Source organism: Onychostoma macrolepis, chromosome 13 (assembly GCF_012432095.1).
Source record: "Onychostoma macrolepis isolate SWU-2019 chromosome 13, ASM1243209v1, whole genome shotgun sequence".
NCBI lineage: Eukaryota > Metazoa > Chordata > Actinopteri > Cypriniformes > Cyprinidae > Onychostoma > Onychostoma macrolepis.
The window spans coordinates 29,059,542-29,083,569 of NC_081167.1; the positions used below are offsets into that span (position 1 = coordinate 29,059,542).

The 24,028-nt window shown below is 35.7% G+C and overlaps 1 protein-coding gene across 7 annotated transcripts in view; it reads right to left on the reverse strand.

The window, feature by feature from the left end:
• Positions 1 to 24,028, reverse strand: part of golga4 (golgin A4) — a 39,256-nt gene that overhangs the window by 12,529 nt on the left and 2,699 nt on the right. For 3 of the 7 annotated variants that reach the window (XM_058795659.1, XM_058795657.1, XM_058795663.1), the window contains exons 3-16: positions 22,756 to 22,857; positions 18,131 to 18,196; positions 16,619 to 16,942; positions 13,602 to 13,649; positions 13,419 to 13,475; positions 11,039 to 11,137; positions 10,818 to 10,959; positions 10,537 to 10,733; positions 7,666 to 7,749; positions 5,909 to 6,056; positions 5,650 to 5,828; positions 4,510 to 4,608; positions 4,240 to 4,395; positions 56 to 4,062 (exon numbers count right to left, since the gene is read on the reverse strand). In XM_058795659.1, coding sequence (XP_058651642.1) covers positions 56 to 4,062; positions 4,240 to 4,395; positions 4,510 to 4,608; positions 5,650 to 5,828; positions 5,909 to 6,056; positions 7,666 to 7,749; positions 10,537 to 10,733; positions 10,818 to 10,959; positions 11,039 to 11,137; positions 13,419 to 13,475; positions 13,602 to 13,649; positions 16,619 to 16,942; positions 18,131 to 18,196; positions 22,756 to 22,857 — 5,708 coding nt within the window. The remainder of the gene's footprint in view (positions 1 to 55; positions 4,063 to 4,239; positions 4,396 to 4,509; positions 4,609 to 5,649; positions 5,829 to 5,908; positions 6,057 to 7,665; positions 7,750 to 10,536; positions 10,734 to 10,817; positions 10,960 to 11,038; positions 11,138 to 13,418; positions 13,476 to 13,601; positions 13,650 to 16,618; positions 16,943 to 18,130; positions 18,197 to 22,755; positions 22,858 to 24,028) is intronic. The other 4 variants (XM_058795660.1, XM_058795658.1, XM_058795662.1 and 1 more) reach the window with 2 other exon arrangements.

Genomic DNA, 24,028 nt, shown 5'->3' on the forward strand with positions numbered 1-24,028 from the left:
TAATATATGCATCCTTATACACAAACTGCATCTAAAATTGTCACATAAATCTTACTTCAGCTTCGTCTCGGTTTCCTCAGCCATTTCCTTTTTCAGGAATTCCAGCTCCTTCTCATGCTCTTTCCTTAGAGACCGAAGGTCTTTTTGTAGTCTGGTGTAATCTTTGTGGAGCTTCTGCTTCTCGTTCTCAGCCTCTACCAGCTTTCTCTGAAGATCATTCTCTGAGGTGCTTGTATTGTTGATTAGGCACTCATTAGCAGGCTCCCCGTTTCCTTGAGGTGAACTCTGTTGTGCTTTTAGCTCATTTTCTTTCTCTTGTAACCTCTGCTGCAAATCTTGGAGTTTCTCCTCATATTCCTTCACCAACAAGTCCTTTTGACTTGTCCAATCATCTTGGTTCCTGATAGTGTCCATGTTTTCCTTGGCCACTAACATTGCAGGCTCCATTCCTAATCTACTGCTGGACATTTGCACAGAAACATGTTCCTTCTCAACTTCATCAATCTGTTTCTCCTTAATCTGTTCTTGAAGATCCAAGCATGTCTGCTGAAGCTCCTGCACTCGAGTTGTCTGTTCAAGCAGGTCTGCTTTAAGGCGACTTACCTCGGTTTGGTAGTTTGCAATCTGCTCATTAGATTCTGAGAGTTTGGTCTCAAGCTCTCCAAGTCTTGAAGACGTTTCTATAGCAGCAGTAGCAGATTGCTCCTCTTTTGCAGAAATGTCTTTATGAAGAGCAGCAAGCTTCTCTTCATACAGATCTTTTAAGTTTTGCAGAGAGGCCTGTCTTTCCTCGTTTTCTTTCTGCTGCAATTCGTGTAGATGTTTTGCATGCTCTTCCTTTAATTTAGCAGTGGCCTCATCCATTGTCCTCTCAATTTCCTCTAGAGACTTTATACGTTCTTCTTTTTCATTCTGGGTTTGCTTGATGCCTTCCAGCTGCATCTGCAAGTCTTTGATAGCCTGCTCCTTTTCCTCAATTTGTGATGTCAACTGTTTACGAATCATGCCAATCTTTTGCTCTGCCTTCTTCTTCAACTCAGCTACTTTACCAGCCGTTTCGGCGGATGCCTTTTCTTGGACTGCCTTCACAGCCTCTTCATTCGCCCTCAGGATCTCAGCCTTCTCCCTCTCAAAGTCATTCCGCTGGGATTCCAGTTCCTGCTTGGCTGTTTCAACATCTTTCCTCAAAGACTGAAGTCTTTCCTCAGTTTTCTGGATTAGGGCACCGTTTTGAGCGCTTTGGTCCTGAGCTTCCTGCACCTGCTTCATTAACTCCATCTTTTCGTTCTCCCTAATGGCAAGGTGCTGCTGCAAATCAGCTGCGAGTTGTTCTCGCTCTTTTGTCCGCAACTCTAGCTGCTCCTCCAGATCACAAACTTTTTTTGAGCAGCTTTCCAGCTCTGAGGTCAAGGCATGAACCCTCTGTTCTTTCTCATTAAAAGCCTGATCCATCTCGGACTTGGTAATGGAGTGATTGTCAATGCTGGCAGTGAGCATCTGAAGTTGTTCGTCCTTCTCCACAATCTGCTTCTCCATGTCTGCAACTTTATCTTGAAGAGACTTAACAGTGCTGTGACTCTGACTGAACTTCTTTTTCAGCTCAGAGAACTTATTCCTGAGAGATTCTACCTGCTCTTGAAGCGAGGTCTTCTCTTTTTCTAGCCTTCCCACCGTCTCCCCAGTTTGGCATGTTACTCTTTCCTTGTCCTCATTGTGCTGCTGATTCAGCAGAGATATGGCTTGTTTTTTCTCAGTTAAGCTACGTGCTAACTGAGTCTTCAAATCATTTATGACAGAATCTAGATTGCTGAGTTGCAAAACATTTGCTTTGAGATTTTTTGATATGCGTTCTTTTTCCTCACGGAGCTGCTGAATTTGAAGGTCTTTTTCAGAAAGTACCTGCGAGCTATTATCTGCATCGGTTTGCAGAGACTCCCTTTCGGTTTGTAAGGCTTTAAGAGTCTCTGAAGTTGAACTTAACTTAAGAGACACTTCATCAAGAGAGCTCTTTAGATCATGGTTCTCATCCAAAGTCTGCTGAAGTTCTTTCTCTAAAGTGCTAATTCTGTTGTCCTTCGTCGTGATAATATTTCTTAGATATGTCACCTTATTCTGATGATCTATGACCCGGCGTTGTAACTCCCCAACTCGTTCCTCAACTTTCTTACACAAGTCAACAGAGAAGCCATCTAACTTAGCCTGGGCTTCCTGACAACACTGCTCAAGTTCCTTTGTGATGGCACACAATTGTGCCTGGAACTCTTTTTCTTTATTTTGGAGTTCAGCAGTTTTTTCTTCAAGTGTCCTCTGGAGTTCTTCACCCTCTTTACACTTGGACGTTTCAAGCATATTCAACTTTTTCTGGGTGTTTACCAACTCTTCAGATATGCTCTGCAATTTCTCCTTACTAGTTTCCTCAGCCTTGCTCAGTTCATCCTGCAAAAGGTTTCTTTCATTCAAGGCCTGGTTCAGATTCTTCTCCATGGTTTCGGCTTGTCTTTTAAGTAAACCTTCCCCTTCAGATAAACTTTCCAGCTTGCTTGCAGCCTCCCTGAGCTCTGTCTGTAGTTTTTGCACAGTGGTTTCCCTCATGGCAAGCTCCTCCCTGAGGTACTGGATGTCTTTCATAACCTGTTCCTTTTCTTCCCTGCTGGCCGAAAGCAGCTGAGAGATCTCCTCCAACTCTTGGGCTTTCTCTTGCAAAGACTGAGCATGTTTTTCTTGCAACTCTTCCTCATTCTGGTTGAGTTTCTCCTGCCAGCGACGAATAAGATCTTCCTGCTCCTGTTTATGAGTCAACTGAAGCTTGTCTAAATGCTCTTTATGATTGGCCTCCAAATCAGACACGGTGGTGCTGACACCCTCAGAGCTTGCTTGCGCCATCTCAAGGATCTTCTCTTTCAGTTGCTGGTCTTTCAGTTCTATCTCTTGAGCTTTCTTGGATAACTCTGCTTTGGCATTCTCCTCTTGATCCTGAAGCTGCTTCTTCAACTTGTCCTGTGCTTCTTTGTGTTTCTGCCTTAATTTCTCCATCTTATTTTCCTGGGATTTCAGCTTGCAATCCATGTCTTTCCTAATGTTCTCAAGTTTCTTCTCGTGAGAACTCTTCTGGTCATCCAGCTGCTTTCTCGATCGGTTTTGCTCCTCTTGCATTGTATTGCAGGTTGCAGCATGCAAATTTTCTTTTTCCAATAGTTCTCTCTTGACTTGCTCCATCTTCTGCACAAGTTCCTGAAGTTCACTTGTCTTTTGTTCAAGACACACTTCTTTCTCCCGACTATCATTACGCACTGCCTCAAGGGTTTGCTCAAGATCTTTCACTTGATTCTTGGTTTGCTGGAGTTCTTCTGTAAGTGTGCTAATCTCAGATCTTGATTCCTCAAGGGCCTCTTTATTTGACTGTTCCCTGAGTCGAAGCTCCTCCAACTGCGCGCCTCCTTCTTGCAAAATCTTTTCTCTAAGCACATGTTCCTCTAGTGCTTTTTCCTTCTCCTCCAACACAATCTTCAGCTGATTTATCTCTTCTTTCAGCATTTTCTCCACCCCTGCAAATGACTGTTCATTCTGTTTCGCAGCTTCAATCTCAGCCTGGTATTTTACTTGCTCTTCCTTGAGTCTTTCCTCATACTCTTGTCTTGTGGTTTCACTGGTGGTCTCCAGAGCGGACTGTCTTTCTTCTAACTGTTGTTTACTATTCAGTACCTCACTAAGCTCAGAAGACAGGGTCTCAATCTCAGTTTGTTTGTCACTCAGTTTATCAAGCATCTTTTTGTTCATGTCTTCCACATGAGAATGGAACTGTTCTTCCTTGTCTTTCAGTATAGATTCAATTTCTGCTTTGTGTTTCTGCACAAGCTCCTCCAAAGCAGCATCATGCTGCTGATTGAGGGCTGTTATCTGCTCTGTCTTTGTCTTTTGTAGCTCTTGCTTATGTGCTTCTTCTAGAGCAGCTATTGCAGCCTCATGTTTCTTTCTGTGCTCTTCCAGTTGCGCAGAGACTTCATCCGACTTGGCAGAATCCTTCTCCGAGCTACCTAGACAACTCTCAATTTCTTGAATTCTCTGTAAAAAGAAAAAAAAAAAAGACAATTTTAAAAATGTACAGTGTTAAGATATGGCATTGCTTTCATACACATTCTCATTCATGCTGGCTTCAAATCTATGGGTTCATTTGGCTATTCAACAACTTTAAAGATATCCTGCTGATCTATCCTCAGATAAGGAGGCAGATAAACTCACCGTTCTGGCCGACTCCAACTCTAGTTGTAGTTCCTTGGCTTTGTTCTCCCCCTCAGACTGAATTGCAGCTTTCTGCAGCTCGGCCTCCTCCAGAGCGAGAGACGCCTGCTGTTCTCTTTCCTGTGCCGACTGCAACAATTCCTCACGACACTGCTCCTGAGGTAAATAAAGAGTAATGGTGCAAATAGCTTAGGAAACACCTACATCCAAATAGCTAATATTTGCATTAACTAATCATAAGTTACAACAGAAATGAAAACTAGGGCATACCACAGCTTGTTTGATTTGGGCACTTAGTTCCTGTTCTTTGTTAGCAATAGCCTCTGAATGTAAACGCTCCATTTCTGCTATCCTGTCCTCTGAGGATTTCTGAAAAGAAAGAAATCGTGGCAAAATATTAACATTTTCCAGGTTTGATGGACATTTTAAAATACTAACACTCTAATGTTCACAACGCAAAACTCTCTTTCCAGTCCATCTAGAGTAGACCATTTTGTGAAATTTTGTCATATGAAACCAAGTTATGGAAAAAAACAAAAAAACAATGATAAATGACAACAGAACTCAATATTTTACTAAAAAAGTGTTAATCTCACATTGCATTAATTTGCATTCAAAGTATTTTTAACATTTTCTCATGGACAAGCTCCAAAGTTTCACCATAAAAATTGGAAATATCTCAGTTAACTATTCCCCAAAGCATCATGCTTTGGCGAAATAATCAGCTGACTCAAAATGTCACTCTTCTATGAATTATTGGCAAGGGAAACAGAGACATACTTCATGCGTCTTTGTTATGGCAAGGATTATGAGACCTGATGAATGAAACAGAACTGAATTTCTTTGTCAAAAATAAAGCTCTAGCTCAGATACATGCACGCAGAATGGTGGGCTGTAAATGTGGCATCAATTTGGTCAATTTTGATTTACTACTGCCCTTTAGTTAATGAATCATACTCCAATACACAAAGGAAGAGACTAAAGGTGTGCAGATCCATAAAAACACACAGGTTTCATGGGAACTGTGCAGTCATGAACGTTTAACCGCTCATCCAGACAAATCTCAGGATGAATGTGACACTGTGAGCGGATTGATGGCTTTTCCAGGCAAAATAACTTTCAACAGGTCAAGTACAAATGGGGACAGAGAAAATGCAAAAGCAGCATATCAAAATGCAAAACAAAAAGATTGAATATTCTTAATCCTAGTGTCTAAATTAAAGCATCTCCGCAAAGCCATCCAATGTGTGACAGGATGTAGCTCTCAAAAAATACTGATGTTGAGAAGTTACATCTGTAAAAACAAATGAAATATGCATGACACAGCAAAAGATGTTTTATTAACATGGAAAAGGTCTTTTTATAGTTTTCTGTGGCACAAACAGTCCAAATTTAGCTTTTCATACGCACCTTCATAATGGTGACCACTTCCTGTTTGACCCTGGTCAGCTCCTGTTGCAAGCTTCTCCTCTCGTCCTCGCTGGCCTTCTCCACCTGCTTCACCTGCTCCTCCATGTTCACCTGCAGCTGACGGCGCGCCTCCTCTGCCCGCTGGGCCACACCTAGAGCTCGCTCCAGCTCTTCAAATGCTGGGAAAGAGTCACATAAAGTGCATTTAGGTCAAGCAGACACAAGAGCGGAAAACAGAGAGAGGGGAAGTCTCACTCACCTGCTTTCTCTGATTTCTCTTTCTGCTCCTGCAGCTCGTCTTTCTGAGCGAGGGTCTGCTGGAGTCTGGAGCGCAGCTGAGCGATCTCCTCTTCCTTCATCTCCAAAGTCTCGTGCATCTGACGCTTGGTTTCAGCAATGACCATTCCCTTCAAAATAATGCCATAGGTGAGCATTAAAGGGGTAGTTCACCCAAAAATTCAATGCATTCATCCCAGATTTTCCGTCAGTGTGATCATATTTTGGTCTGATCCTCATGCAAAGCTCATATGACTTCAGTAGGGATGTTGATTTTGAAAAGCCCCTGAAAAACGAAACCGCAAATGCACAGTATTGCTGTTACTTTTTCATTTTCCGAAATCCACTATTGATTATGTCCAAATAGTCTCTAGCACAAATGTGGTTCCTGCCCCGTACAGAGGTTCTGTGTTCAGTTTGAGGACGCACCTCTAATTGTTTCTGACGTTCATTTGCTCTTTTTCACATTCCATACAATGACCCAAGTGGCAATGATCTCTATCCTGCAGGGTGAAGGTCAAAGGCTAAACACAACATGACTGATTTGATCAAAACTCAGTAGCAGACAGATAGCTCTCCATATTTCACATGAATCTAGCTCAGATGACATCTCAAAGTCTATTTTTTGATCATAGCCTGCAAAATCAATATTCAACCAAGACGAATTAAAATAAGTAAAAAATATAAATATATATTGTTTCAATGGATTGTATGTTATAGTATATATTGTTATTGAATGTGTTACATATTATTATTGAAAAATTACATTTATGCATTTTATATATAAAAATATAAATTTCATTTTTCAACAATTAATATATTTCAATAATAATATTTGGTACAATTGAAAAAAAAAATATATATTTAAATATATTAAATATTTCATTATAATTATTTCAATAATAATACACATAATATTATATAATAACAATCAATTACAGATAAATATATATATATATATATATGTGTGTGTGTGTGTGTGTGTGTGTGTGTGTGTGTAATACACACATATATACATAACTTTTAATAATAAAAATAATATACAAAATAATAATATTAAAAATAATGAAAATATATAAAATATATAAATATATATTATTTCAAATGATTGTTATTAAATAATTTACTTGTATAATAAAATTATACATTACGCATGTTATTTTATACATTTATTTCATGTACTTACATTTTATTATTATTTTCAATTACACGCTTTATTGTTATTATTATTATAAAAATAATGAAATATATTTATTTCTATCCATATATAAATAAATAATATTTAAAATATATATATATATATATATATATATATATATATATATATATATATATATATATATATATATATATATATACACACATACGTTTTAAATAATAAAATATACAATTTCATGGCCTATAAAAATATTTTAACTGGTCAGTTCACCCTCCATTGGCAGAGAAAAGTTCAATTTGGACCCTGCTTGACCACCCTCCTAAAATAATAAGCAAGACATTATCTCCAGTCTTACTTTTATACGCAAACATGTCAAAGTGAGCGACCCACAGGAAATATGTTTTCCGATCATTTTAAAAAGCCTTTCCGGGATAATTCATCTTTGTCTTTCTTTTAGAAGGCCAGGGAATTTGTATTTGTACTTCTACTCATGCTGGCTCACAAACCGTCCCGTGGCAGACGCACAACATAGCTGAACCCTTCTGAGGAGTAAAACCAAGCGTGTCCTGTTTCTCTCTCACCTTGTCCTGCTCCAGCTGCTCGATGAGGTTCTTGGCGTCTCCCAGCTGCGTGATCAGCTTCGTCTTCTCTGTAGTGTGGAGTTCCTGGTAAACACAGATGACAGACGGTGAGAGTGCAATGATTGATCTTAATACATTACTCTCAGAATAATAATCAACACTTATTGAGCATCTATCATAAAGACCCCAGAGCCAGCTGGTCTAGACAAGTGAGATGCTAGGAAACGGCCAGCTGGAAATGTACTGACCTGAAACAAAATGTGGAAAAAAGGTTTGACTGAATATCAAAAACACTTTGCACATCCAATAAGTCTGGCTACACAAAATTCGAACGGTTAAGCATATAAACTATCTTAAGTAGGGCCTTTTATCATATTTCTGTTGCGATACACGCAAGAACATGCCAAAAACACTGTAATGCAAGGCTTTGCAACTGTTAAATGCCTTAGTACTGATCTTCCAGATTACTATAGCATATCTTTCATGACCAAGCGCTTATGTTAAGACAGCAACCAAGGAGCTGTGAATAATTATCGATGTCTCCCGCCACAGATAAACACACACGCACACAAAGCAGGCCACATCCACATCACAGCAGCCCGTGGAGTCCTCGCACCAGACCGACAATCAAACCTCAATTACAGCCCAGGACAGCAGCCAGCGGTTGTGGCGCGTCGCCTCTAGAGCAGAACGCCACTCTTTTACTTCCCGTTTCCTGCTGGTTTCCTTGAACTGGAGAGTTTGACACTCACAACCCCAAAAAAATGGATAAAAGTGTCCGCTAAATGAATGAATGTAAATAAATGTATTTTTTGATCACAGAGTGCAAAATTGACACTCAACCAAAAAAAAAAAAAAAAAAAAGCCCAAATATTTTTTTACAAATGAAAAATGTATTTGTTTATTACATATTATTATTGAAAAAACTTTTTATTTTATTTTTAATTAATTTAATTTATATATCGATATAATGCATATCATACAGATATTATTCAAATAAACTTAAATGGTATAGAATAAGCAAAAATAAAAGCACAGATATTGTTTTATCTAATTTTTTATTTATATATTTAATTATACATTATATATTTTATTTTTTAAATTTTAAATTTTTGTAATAATCTGTAGTGTTTGCACAGGAAATAATTATTATTACTTCTAGAGCTTAAAATTAAACTTTGGTGCACAACTATGTACTTGGGACATGAATGGCACTTTCCAGTGCACTATCTAGTTTTTTTCTTCTAGTTTAATTTAATGCAGTGCTTCAGTGTTTCACATGAATCTGAAATGATTTAGGGGTCATTTCACAAAGTAAAAGCAGAGTAAATCACTGAGTTGCACTTCAGCTGGTGTGTTTTAGTGTCAGCGAGTGTGACGGTGGGATCGGGGGGGGCTGTAATGTGTGTCCGTACGCTGTTTGAGGCAGGGAGAGGTTAATGTTAACCTCTGCTCTCACACTCCCGCTGAACGCTGTTCCCACACACAGCACAAACACATCACATCCACAGGAAACACACTCTCAGCCCTCCGCCCGCTACCTCACAAACACACACACATCCCCAAATACGCTCCATTACCATTAATTCATGAAATAAAACACCACATTACTTAATAAAAAAAATAAATAACACAAGTTAATAAAAGAAACCATGCATGAATAAACCATTAAATTTAACAATAAACATGCATGAACAACATAAATAAAAAATAAAATAAACCATGCAAGTATAAAATAAATAAATACAACAGAAAATAAATCATGTATGAATAAAATAAAATAAAATAAAATAAAAGAAAATAAACTAACACACATATATATATATATATATATATATATATATATATATATATATATATATATATATATATATATATATATATATATACACACAAATATATATATATATAAATAAATACAAATAATAATAATGAATAATATAAATAACATAAGCCATGCATGAATAAAATAATGAAAATTAAATTACATGAATTAAAAATAAAATAAAAAATCACAAAATGTAAAAAAATAACAACGTATGAATGACATAAAAATAAAAATTAATATAAAACAATAAAATAATAAACTCTGCATCAATAAAATAAAGTAAAATGTATTTATAAAATAAATAAATAAAATAAAATAAAATAAAATAAAACTCAATAAATATAATATAAAAATAAACCATGTATGATTAAAATAAAATAAAATAAAAAAATCACAAAATGTAAAAAAAAATAACAACGTATGAATGACATAAAAAATAAAAATACAAAAGAATATTAAATCAACTACAACAAACAGTATGAATAAAATATAAAATGACAAAAAATTTAAATTAAAAATAAAATAATATACAATTAAAAATAAAAATGAATAAAATAAAATGTTTGGTTATTTCATATTATTTGGTGAAACTCAATAATCACCTCATGCTGGGTTTGAACCTGTAACCTTTCAGTTGCCATTCCAGGGGCCTGTACCATGAAGCCGGTTTAGCTGGCTAGTCAGGTACGTTTCAGTTTTGAATCAGTAAGTGAATCACACTTGCTCTGTGTTGTGATTGGCTGTTCGCCACTTATGTCACACATTAATGTGCACGCACTCCATTAAATCAGGATCAAGCCTGAGTTGACAGAGAAAGTTGATGATCAGCTTCACGGTGCCAACAAAACCAGATTGGAGTGGTTTGGTTTTGTCAACTCAAAACTAATCCTATAACTCTGAATTTGTTCATCTACCATCATGGTACAGGCCCCAGGTCTTTAACTACTAAGATACAGATATACACCAACTAAAAATCCCTAAATAACCCAGCTAAGCAAAAACTAGATGTTCTTCATGTTTTGTCTTATTTAATGTTTCTGTACCTTCATTTTCTCAAGCTCTTGCAGTCTCTCCTGCAGCTGCTGCTGTAAAACCTCGTTCTCGCTGGTCAGCTGAGCGCTGCGCTCTTTACTGGATCGAATCATTTCTTTACATCTCTGCAGGAGACTCTCTTGCCTTTTGATTCGCTTCTGAAGCGCCTCAAGGTCCACCGCGCTGCCCAGCTCTCCGCTGCCCTCTGCTGACCACGCACACAATACACAAACAGGTTAAAGATGACTTTAGTGTAGAAAAATGTTCTGTGCACTTGGAAACCTGCACACACCTGTGTTAAGCGTCGAGCCGTCATCTTTCGAGGGGCTCTGAATGTCAGTGTTTGCATCGACCGTATCTGTGGACTGAGAGGGCTCGACCTCTGATGAAAGCACACCTCCAGACGCCTGCAGACGTTTCTTCAAGAGAGACACCTGAAGACAAACAGCTTCAGTATCACCTCGGATAGCTAGGAAATGCACAATGCAAGATAAACACACACAGAAAACATACTTGCGTCTGAAGCACAGTGATCATCTGGTCCTTCTCCTCGAGAGCAGCGTCAAACTCCTCCTGCAGGTGTTTCTTGGCCTGCTGGTCCATCTGAAGCTCCTGAGGAGAACATATGAGGCTCAATAGCTCAAGATTGAAAAAATATAAAACTATATACTAATAATAAAATCTAAAAATGATGTAACATGTTATAGAAATAATTCGAAAGTATTTTAAGAAATGCATATATATAAATTATATATTATATCATGTATAAATCTAAAATATGACATAAAAATAACAATTAGAAAGAATTTGAAAAAATGCATATCTACATATGAAGAGTTCAGATGCAAAAGCCTCTAAGTGCCGTCTGAAATTCTCTTCCAAAATGAGCATTTTTATCAGGCTCCTATATTTATGTTCAGTTATTTCACTTTAATTGCATAGAAAAGCACCTATACATTGCCATTAGAGTAAAATTACTGAACCTACACAAAGGAGCCTGATAAAAATGCACATTAAATCCATAAATATTTTAGATTTTTTTGTTATTATTTTTATTATTTAATTTATTCATGCATGTATTATTAAATGATAATATAAAAACAAAAACTGATTGTCACATTTAATTTTATTTAATTCATATACAGGTGCTGGTCATATAATTAGAATATCATCAAAAAGTTGATTTATTTCACTAATTCCATTCAAAAAGTGAAACTTATATATTATATTAATTCATTACACACAGACTGATATATTTCAAATGTTTATTTCTTTTAATTTTGATGATTAGAGCTTACAGCTCATGAAAGTCAAAAATCAGTATCTCAAAATATTAGAATATTACTTAAGACCAATACAAAGAAAGGATTTTTAGAAATCTTGGCCAACTGAAAAGTATGAAAATGAAAAGTATGAGCATGTACAGCACTCAATACTTAGTTGGGGCTCCTTTGCCTGAATTACTGCAGCAATGCGGCGTGGCATGGAGTCGATCAGTCTGTGGCACTGCTCAGGTGTTATGAGAGCCCAGGTTGCTCTGATAGTGGCCTTCAGCTCATCTGCATTGTTGGGTCTGGTGTCTCTCATCTTCCTCTTGACAATACCCCACAGATTCTCTATGGGGTTCAGGTCAGGCGAGTTTGCTGGCCAATCAAGCACAGTAACACTATGGTCATTGAACCAGCTTTTGGTACCTTTGGCAGTGTGGGCAGGTGCCAAGTCCTGCTGGAAAATGAAATCAGCATCTCCATAAAGCTGGTCAACAGAAGGAAGCATGAAGTGCTCTAAAATTTCCTGGTAGATGGCTGCGTTGACTGTGGACATCAGAAAACACAGTGGACCAACACCAGCAGATGACATGGCAGCCCAAATCATCACAGACTGTGGAAACTTCACACTGGACTTCAAGCAACATGGATTCTGTGCCTCTCCACTCTTCCTTCAGACTCTGGGACCTTGATTTCCAAATGAAATGTAAAATTTACTTTCATCTGAAAAGAGGACTTTGGACCACTGAGCAACAGTCCAGTTCTTTTTCTCCACAGCCCAGTTAAGATGCTTCTGACGTTGTCTCTGGTTCAGAAGTGGCTTGGTAGCCCTTTTCCTGAAGACGTCTAAGCGTGGTGACTCTTGATGCACTGACTCCAGCTTCAGTTCTCTCCTTGTGAAGCTCTCACAAGTGTTTGAATCAGCTTTGCTTGACTGTATTCTCAAGCTTGCGGTCATCCCTGTTGCTTGTGCACCTTTTCCTACCCAAATTCTTCCTTCCAGTCAACTTTGCATTTAATATGCTTTGATACAGCACTCTGTAAACAGCCACACCTTTCAGTAATGACCTTCTGTGACTTACCCTCGTTGTGGAGGGTGTCAATGTTCGTCTTCTGGATCATTGCCAAGTCAGCAGTCTTCCCCATTATTGTGGTTTCAAAGAACAAGAGATACCCAGAATTTATACTGTAGGGATGGTCATTTATTCAAACTCAAATGTAAATATTCTAATATTTTGAGATACTGATTTTTGACTTTCATGAGCTGTAAGCTCTAATCATCAAAATTAAAAGAAATAAACATTTGAAATATATCAGTCTGTGTAATGAATGAATATAATATACAAGTTTCACTTTTTGAATGGAATTAGTGAAATAAATCAACTTTTTGATGATATTCTAATTATATGACCAGCACCTGTATTGTGCACAATCCTCTCACAATCAATCAAAAGCAGAGAGAGAAAATCCTAAACTGTCTCTGAAAGACGTTAGCTGCATTGTGAATGCCGTTTCATGCTGCCTTTAGGTACACAGTGTGAAGCGAGCAGTAATAGAGATATCAGCGTAGAAAAGCATTGACGGCAAAGCCTGTGATGAAGAATTAATGTGTGTGCCAGACAAACCTCCCTGAGCTCCCCTATTCTTCTCAGGGCTTTATCTTGACTCTGGCTGAGGATGGCCTTAGAGACACACAGACAGAGATGAATGACAGACTGATATCAGCGCCAAACCTCACAGCAGAGCAAATACAGCAACTCATTAAAGGAAAAACATTATTCTGCTGCATCGACTGAATATGAAATTACCTGCGTTTTCTCTTTATCCCGGAGTACGGTTCGGTAAGCTGTAACCAACTGAGAGTGAGAGGAAAGAGAGAGAAAACATCAGCCTAGTAACATCAACTCCTTTCACAAATCAAACTGTCCCGTTCCCAAATCAGCGATCACGTCTGATCAGAAGTGTACAATCTACATTATTGACTAGTGGATTTTTTCTGCCACTAGTCGATGCATTGTGTATGACTCAACTAGTTGAAGGTCAGGTGTTGATACCAGGAGGACAATCTCTCTTTCCAGTGGTGGGCAATATACTCCATGAAATGTACACATTTTTAAGGAAATGTAAATAAAAAAACTACTGAAAAAAAAAATAATTACAATGGTCAAATGCAATGCAATTTTTTAAAATTTCAAATTCAATTTAGTAATGGATGGATGGATTGATGGATGATTTTAGCACATTAGCTTAAATATAATTTTGTTATGCTTCGTCATTTTTATTTCTATAAAGCTTTCATTTTTATTTCCATTTTAATTTCAGTAATTTTAGGATGGATGGATGGTTTTAGTACTTCAAGTTACTTCAATTTAAATTTTTGTTTACGTTTTTTAAGTTTAAGCTTTTCAAAGATTTTTTTTTCTTCAAATTTTCAATTTATTTAATTTTATTTCAGCTATCTATCAATTACCAAAAATAATTTTTAATAGCTTTAGTGTTGGTTAACAATAACAACACTTTCATATAAGAGCAGGTCTCATTTTATATAATGTGATGTAAGGAATAAAAAAGCTGTTCCATTATATCCTGGGCAGTCATACAATATGTGTTTTCCCAAAATCATTTCATGTTACAAACCTGAAGTCCTTCAATGTTGTCTGGGACACACCAACGATTACACACAGCAATGGCAATCTGGCATTAAGCAAGCCTCACTACTTCCTGAGATGGTCTGATCAGGTGACTGGATCAGGGCTAAACTAATCCACATACTGTCAGAACTGTGTCATGATTAATATGCACAGTCAGTACTGGAGGCCTGAGCTCTTCTTGAACAAAACAGACTTGTTCAAATAATCTCTTAATGAGGGCTTAACCAAATGTAACGCATGTTCATGCGGCAAAGTTTATTGATTTATTACTCCGCCATTATCTCGCAGAGGAAACGCAGCGATTACAAATGAGCCAAAGGGAAAAGTAAAACACTTATTACATCTCATAAATCTTTTATATTCAGTAAAACTTTCCAGTATGTGCTTTAATTTGCATTTAACTTTATGCATCAGGAATGGGAGAACTTTAGATTCAGTGGCTTGCTACAAGTCCAATTAATCAGCCATTATTTGGGCATTTTTTAGATTCACAAACTGTGTCAAACAAATGTCTGCGAAAACTGTTTGTTCAAATCCCTAATGAGCATTTGCAATATTTCTGGGATAGAAATCTGAGGCCACTGGTTAAAATACTAATGGACAACAAAGACTGCAGTTTTCATCTCAAGTAAGCATTTAGGGAATCAGCACCCTTGGTAAACATGATCAAATAAGGCTGTGAAAATTAATCTGCCTTGTTAATCCTTTTGATCTTTTATTTATAAAAAAAAAAAAAAAAAAACTTTCATTGGACAATAAGACTTTACATAATGATATTTCCTCCCATTTTAATGTTTTTTTCTCAAATGCACGTTGGACAATTATTGGCACCCCTAGAAATTCTTATGAGTAAAATATCTCTAAAGTATATTCCCATTCATATTCACAATTTTGAGCACTCCAGGGTGATTATGAACATGAAATTATCCAGCCACGGCTTTCTGTTTCACAGAAATATAAATAGGAGGGAAAACAAAGCCCAAATTCCCTTAATCATCCATCACAATGAGAAAAAACAAAGAATATACTTCTGATGTGCAGCAAAAGATAACTGAGCTTCACAAATTAGTGAAGTGGCTTTAAGAAAAGAGCTTGAGCAGTGAAAATTCCCATTTCCACCATCAGGGCAATAATTAAGAATTTCCAATCAACATAAAATGTTATGAATCTGCCTGGAAGAGGACGTGTGTCTATATCGTCCTAATGCACGGTGAGAAGGAGAGTTTGAGTGGCTAAAGACTCTCCAAGAACCACAGCTGGAGAATTGTAGAAAATAGCTGAGTCTCGGGGCCAGAAAACCTTAAAAAAATTGTCAAACAGTGCCTACATCAGCACATGTTGTTTGGGAGGGTTTCAAGAAAAATTCTCCTCACTCATCCAAAAACAAACTCCAGCATATTCAGTTAAAATTAAATTTGTATTGTAAACAGTATCTGATGTAACCAGTGGAAGCTTATTTCTGCCGCAGAATAAAAAATTTTAAAAGGTAAATGTGACTTTTTATCTCTCAATTCTGGCTTTTTTTCCTCACTATTCTGAGGTTATATGTCACAATTCAGAATTTATTTTCTTCAAAATTTGATGTATAATCAAAATTGCCAGATATAATTGTGACATATAAACTTAGAATTTTGATTTGTGAGATATAAAGTCGCAATTACCTTTTACCTTGTTTCTGCAATTGCGAGTTAGAATTTTTTTTTTTAAAGGCAAAATTGGGAAATGTGGAGTTCATTTCCCACCATCTGGGCTTTTTTCTCAGAATTGCAAGCTAAAAATTCACAATTGCAAGAAGAAAAGTCCAAATTGTGAGATTTTAAATTGCAATTACTGTTTTATTATTAAAGGTAATTGCAAATTTTACATTGTTTTTATAATTGTGAGATAATATCTCATACTTCTGATATTTTTTCTCAAGGAAATCCCAGGAAAAAAGTCAGAACTGTGAAACAAAGTGTTACAACTACCTTATAATCTTCCATAGTGACAACCTACATATAACAAGCACCGTGCGCTTTTGTGTTTGACTTCTCGCAGAAGTAGTACATGTAATCTGAGACCCTCACCTACAAAATCACTAGAAAATCTAAACTAGATTTGATCTCAAATCATCAAACAGTCTGACTGACCATGAGCGATCAGATCACCCAAAATGACCATTTAAAAGCGCTCACCTCTGAGTACTTCCCCCTGTAATTGCCGAGGCTTCTCTCGACCCGGTGCAGGTGGTTTAAGAGCTGCTCTTTGGACAGACTCTCCGCGCTGCCGGGCGAATCCTCTGCCTCGCTCTCGATGTCCGACGGAGGGTCGAACGCCGGCGACGACTGGGCTTCATTCTCTCCGATGAGAGTGAGCGATTCTCTGGAGGAGCTTCTGATCAGACTGTCCCGGGAGCCGGAGCGGAAGAGCCCTTCACCGCGGGCCGAACCCCGGAGCAAAGACTCCACGGAAGAAACCTTCTGCTGCAGCTTCTGGGCCAGAGACTGAAACTCCTCTTTCTGGAGGACAATGATGAGTACACAAGCATTTTAAATAATGATGATTAGATGAAAAATAGAGAAAAAAATAGAGAAGATTCTGTTTGAGGTCAAAGATTCAAACTGTGATCAAGCCTATTACTCCAAAAATGACAGCAAAAAAAAAAAAAAAATCTTTATAATTCTAAGAATAATACTAATACTAAAAACAATTACTATTAGTTACACTACTACTACTTCTACTAAAAATAATGATTGTTGTTGTTGTTATTATTACTATTATAATACTAAAAATATTATATAATACTAATTAATCGTATTATTATTATTGTTATTTGTATAATTATTATAAATAATAATAATAATGTTATTTAATTTTACTAATAAAATTAATTATTTGTAATACTAAGATTAAAACTAATAGTAAAAGAGTAATTATTATTAGCTAAATAATATTTTATTTCATAATTTTATCATTTTTATTTATATATAACTTACATTATATATGCTAACTGTAAATTGGTATTTATACACACCTAATTTTTTTCATTGACTGATTTATGCAGATTTATGCTACAGTACTTTTACACTGTATACAATAATGAGAACTTATTTTGAGGGGAAATGTGTTTAATTGTCATTAAAACAATACAAAAGGAAGACGCAATGTCTGTCTGACACATACAGTCATGTGCAAAATTAATTTTGTTCAGTTTTTTATATTTTTGAAGGAAGTCTCTTCTGCTCAGCAAGGCTACATTTATTTAATTAAAAAAAATACATTAAAAACAGTAATATTGTGAAATATTTTATTTAAAAATATTTAAAATAACTGTTTTCTATTTGAATACATTTTAAAATATAATTTATTCCTGTGAAGCAAAGCTTAATTTTCAGCATCATTACTCCAGTCTTCAGTGTCACATGATCCTTCAGAAATCATTCTAATATTCTGATTTGCCGTTCAAGAAACAGTTCTTGAAAACAGTTGTGCTGCTTTACATTTTTGTGAAAACTGATCCTTTTAAGGATTCTTTGCTGCCAAGTATGCCAACAAAAAAATCTGGATCACACACTTAGTTTTGGTGCTTCAAATCATCTGAAATGCATGTCATTTAGCCACTTCAGATGCAACGTGAACAGGTCGTTGGTCCACTTTTAACATTTCATGAATGTGAAACACATTAAAGCACATTAACTATTACTTGCCTGAGGAGAAGCGATTCCATCCCCGTTCACACTGCCTCTCGGAGAGCTTCCGGCTGCTTTAATGCTCTGCATCAGAACAGAACCGACAAACATGAGTGAAAGTGTGTCTCTGCAATCAACAGGTGGGGTTAGTATTCCTCCAGCCCATCGTGCTGCACCCCGATTACTCTGGGAGCAATATTAGTGTTTGCTACGAGAAATGCAGGGGCTTCTGGTTACACCAAACCTAACCTCATGCAACTCGGAGAGGAACACAGGGGTTAAACACAAACGTAGACAGCATAACTACTGCGTTACACAAACGAGGAGTTAAACACAGCAGCACTACACTAGCAGCTTTGTCAACTGCAAACAGTCCGAACACGCTAGAGGAGCTGGTTACTGAGAGCGTGTGCGTTTGGCATTGTGGAGTTCAGCAGGAGTTAGACGGCCACAGCGTTCTCTCTGAGGTAGATGAAAGAAGTCATGGGTAATGTTACTCGGTTTATAATGGCAGACATGAGAAAGTGTCATCATTGTCAAATTCTGCTGCAGAACTGAATGATTTTTACTACAAATACGTAAAAAAAAAAAAAAAAAAAAAAGGAACATGCACACTGTATAATTATTTCTTTTTCAGGTATAGCATTGGCAACAAGGCACATTGGCAAGAATTTACTATATTTAAATTGTAATTAAATCTGTGTTTTATGAATTTAAAATCATGCATAAAATAAAATAATAATAATACTGTTGTTGTTGTTGTTGTTATCATGATAAATATCATTAATACTGTTGATGTTTTATAAATAATAATAAAATTATTATTATTAATAATAATAATATAATTATAATACATAATAATAGTAATAAAAATATTAAATGATAACATATTATTTATAATAGTACGAACAATGCAATTCTAAAGAAAAATATAATTATTAGAATAATAATTTATATTATTACTACTACCACTAATAATAATACATTATTATTATACTAATAATTAAAACATTATAATACTATTGTTATTATAAATAATATTAATAATGATATGTGTGTATATATATATATATATATATATATATATATATATATATATATATATATATATATATATATATATATATATATATATATATAAAATACTACTTACTAGCAATAATAATAAATATATTATTTATAATACTAAGAATAATACTAATAGCACAAATAATAATTATTAGTTATACTACAGCTAATAATTAATTTTGTTATTCTTCTTATTGTAATAATAATAGTGATACTATATAATTCGGTAACACTTTACAATAAGGTTCATTAGTTAACAACATTAGTAAACATGAACTAAGAATGAACAATACTTCTACAGCATTTATTAATCTTAGTTCATGTTAATTTCAGCATTTACTAATGCATTATTAAAATCACAAATTGTGTTTGTTAACATTAGTTAATGCACTGATGAACAACTATATTTTCATTAATTAACATTAACAAAGAATAATAAATAGTGTAATAAAGGCATTGTTCATTGTTGGTTCATGTTAGTTAATACATTAACTAATGTTAATAAATGACACCTTATTGTAAAGTGTTACCTATAATTCTAATCATTATTATCATCATCATATTATTATTATTACTATTATTATCATTATTATTTCTTGTTGTAGTTGATGAAGTAGCAAAAAACTGCAGTTTACACTTGGCTAGCATGCCTATATTTGACAGCCATGTAATTCAGTAATATAGTTACTATCACTACTAAACGGTAATATTGTTGGGGGAGGCGTTCCTATAGAGAACATAAAACCACTGTTGCATTTATCAGTTCATCTGAACGCTGTAGTAAACAGCAAGAAACAAAGAACTTGATTACCAACACAACCACACAATAATTCAATTCAAATGTAATCATAAATGTAAACATTAGAGGATTCTATTAATTCATCTATTAATGCAAAAAGAAATTTCCTGTTAAAATAAAATATGCTGAGTATAGGCACCAATAGCCTCGTCGACATGTAGCGCAACTGTGCTCGCGGCGACTTGAGTTCTTGAGTTCGATTCCCGTCTCGAGGCTTCCTGTCTGCTCTCTACTGTCCTGTCCATTAAAGGCATAAGAACCCATAAATATAACTTTAAAAAAAATAATAAATAAAAAAAAATGCTGAAAACGGCATTTTTATGCAAGTCAGTTTAAAACTAGTCGTATTTAAATCAAAATCAACAAGTGAAGCTCACTTTCTGTTTGGTGTAGAAGGTAATCTCTACACACTTCAGGCCAAAAGTAATTAAAATACAATTATTAAAACAGCATTATCAGACATTACCTGCAATTTGATAACCTAAAGAAAGGACACTTGAATCAACAGTGTCCTTCATGACATCACACACAACCAATTTTAGCAAATAAACATGCTTCCAGTTTACTGAGTGAGGAGCTAAACACATTTGCATATGGAAGAAAAGGCCAGGGACACTTTGACTATGTGATGAAAAACAACAGTTTAAGTCCACTTTACACATCAGAATGATCAGGGTCGTAAATGCCAATGAAAAAAAGACATATCCACAGGACTGCATAATCATATTGCCTATTGCTCCCCAAAGAACATCATAATGAGGCCAGTAATACAGCAGATCACATGATGAGTGAGTGTGTGTGATGTGACTGGCTGTGCTATATGTCAGCTGATCTGTGTGTAATGAGCTCAGGTGTATATGTGGAGGATTATCTGTATCTACAGAGATAAATCCTTCAGTCGGAGCTGAGCCACAGTCAATCTAGTGGAAAAAGCAGCCTGGTACCGTGTTAAGTGGCCTTACTGTAAAACTGTGCCTAAAACAAATTACAGATACACAGGGCTGTAAAAGGGTTGAGTATATATATTACTCAATATATACTATAGTATAGTATAGTACATAAATATTACTAAAATAATACTGTGACATTAGCACAGACAAATCCACTAATGCCTGCATGTGTAAACTCAAATAAAGCGCTGGCGCATGCTCTATAGGAGACTGTATAGAGCCCACAGAGCCTTTCACATGACTCGCATCAGTTCAGTTCAGTTCATGAAAAATGTTGCAGATAGTCATGCAGGGTGATTTCATGAGGATGCTAGTTAGTTAGCAAGAAACTGTTTGCAGTCAAGAGTGAGCATACAAGTAAACATAATAGGTAACATATCCGAGCGAAGAATAGAAAAAAATATTGCTAATTTTGTTTATACGTCACAGAAAGGGGGGGGGGGGGGATATAACAGACTGATATATCAGTTGGTGATGTGTTTCCCAAAATCATCGTGAACCTAAGTACAGGTAGATCATTTCTACATCTACCAGCCCTGACCGATATTGATTAGCCGATATTCAATACAATTTCAAATCAATTCAAATTACTGTAATACAATATTTACCAAAACAAATAAATAAATAAATAAAAAATTCCCACATATTATTATTATGATCAAATGTATTGTATTATATTATATTATTATTTCCATTTTATTATACAAAACAATTATTCCATTTTATTAAACTGTAAAGATTTGACTTGAGTCTTGGACTCAAAAAATGTAATGAAAAATGTAAAGATATAATACAAATATTATATAAATGATATATATTGAAATGGTATTACTATATGATAAATTATATTTATTATATGAAAAAAAAATAAATAAATAAATAAATATATATATATATATATATATAATGTATGTATGTATGTGTATGTATGTGGTCACTTTATATTATACATATACGCCTGGTTTCACAGACAGGGATTAGACTAAACATGGATTAGGCCATAGTTCAATTACGACATTTAAGTCATTTTTATAAACGTGCCTTAGAAAAAACATTACTGGCGTGCATCTTGAGACAAAACAAAGGCACTGATATATTTTAAGATCAGTCAGTGCAAGTTGAAACAGCTCAGACTTAGATTTTAATCACAGACTAGGCGTCTGTGAAACCGGGGCATGTTGTATTATATTACTTTACTGATTAACGTAATCGTTAGATCCTCCTTGTGTCAGTTTTAAAATCAATCAACATTCTTCAAAAAAAAATAAGCGTAAAATAACTAAAGCATGACACTTTGCTCCAGTGTTCAATGCACTGGGAAATATTGATGCGAGTCATGCGAAAAAACATTCAATAATCCAAATTTAGAAACACCTTTAAACAAAGAATGTGCCAAATTAATTTCACAAGGAAATCAACAGAACTCTCAGGGAAGAGCAAGGGAACATTCAACACTGTATAACCGAGGGGAAGCTATGAGGATACAGGACAGGGAATCCATGGCAATATCTAACACTACGGAAATAACATTCATTCCTGGAGATGCCAAATCAGAGGAACCATTCCGAGGTACAAAAACGGAGAAAAGCAACTGCCATCCCACAAATCAGGCCTAACGAGGAACGCAAGATATTAGATGCAGGGGTTAGGAGCGAGATGCCTTTGAGTTATGCAGAAACGCTCAAGAAGAAAAGCTGCAAGCAGGTGTTACTCGGCGTCCTCTAGCCCATAACCTCCAAAGGCATCGCAGACGGGGCGGGGACAGAGGGTTGCTTTTATTTCTCGAGGGGTGAGGAAGAGGAGGCGATGTGTGAGGACAGACTCACCGCACTGGGCACCTGGGCCGCTTTGGGTCGTTTTGAGTGGTCCAGAGCAAAGATAGTATACTCAGAGAGAAAAGCAGGCTCTGCTATCATCCCAGCCAGCAGCTGAACGACCCCCCCACACGAGTCAACGCATTAACGACGGGACCGAGGAGTGAAGAGGAATGAGAAAACAACACAATGAGTGAGACGACAGAAAAAGAGCCAGAGAGGATGAGAGAATGACATCTGTGGAAACAGAGAGAGAGTTGAGACAGCGGATCCACACTGAGGCTGCAGACCTACGCTATTGGATGTCTCTACTGAACCTGACCTCGATTCTCTTGAATGTGATTGGCATCAAATCATCATATGCTGTGTATAGAGACATCAAACAGGTAAATCTTGCAGTCTTTGGCACAGAAGAAATTAGGGCTCAAAAATAAGGATGAGTTGACAAAGCTGTGTTGTCACTTTATCTTATGTTTATTGATGATGTACACAGCTTTTTGTTTGTTTTATTCCTTGCATCTAATTTTGCTGAATTAAATATGTCTTATAATATAATACAAGTAGTATAATAGAAGATAAAATCTAATATCAAAATTAAAATCTAATATAAATATTAAATAAAATATACTTTTCCATATATTACATAAATATAAATATTATTATTATATGGAATATTAATATAGTATTTAAACATAAAAATATATTATATATAAAATTATATATAAAGGAAAAATATATATATTTATAGTTTATTTGCAAAACAGATAACTCTATTTTTACAAATTTTCAAAAATCATGTTTTTATTATGTTATCATGCTTTTATTGTGTTTTATTGTGTTAGTTAGCTGTTTTTAAAGTTATTTTTTTAACCTAGTCAAAATAACCCAACTGCAGTTTGATTGAGATTAATTGGAAAGCACAATGAAAATTTTTTTTGAGAATTGTTAAAAATGCAGGTATCTGTTGTTGCAAATTAACTCTTCATATATATTAATTGTGGTGGGGCCAATGAAAATGTTGGCAATGCTAGTAAAAAAAATATATATATATAAAAAATGGGGGGGGGGGAAATCCTTATTGTTGAGCCCAGGAAATGCTGAGATGATGTGAAATTCATTCTGAGATCTGATGAAAATTTAAAAAAGAAATACAAACAGAAAATGTGGTAGAAAGACAAAGGTGCGAAAACCTCGGCTCACTGATCAGTAAACCCTGCAACGGTGATCTGCTTCATTCTGAGGAACAATCTATTTGAGCTGCGATTCATAAAAGGGGACAAAAACA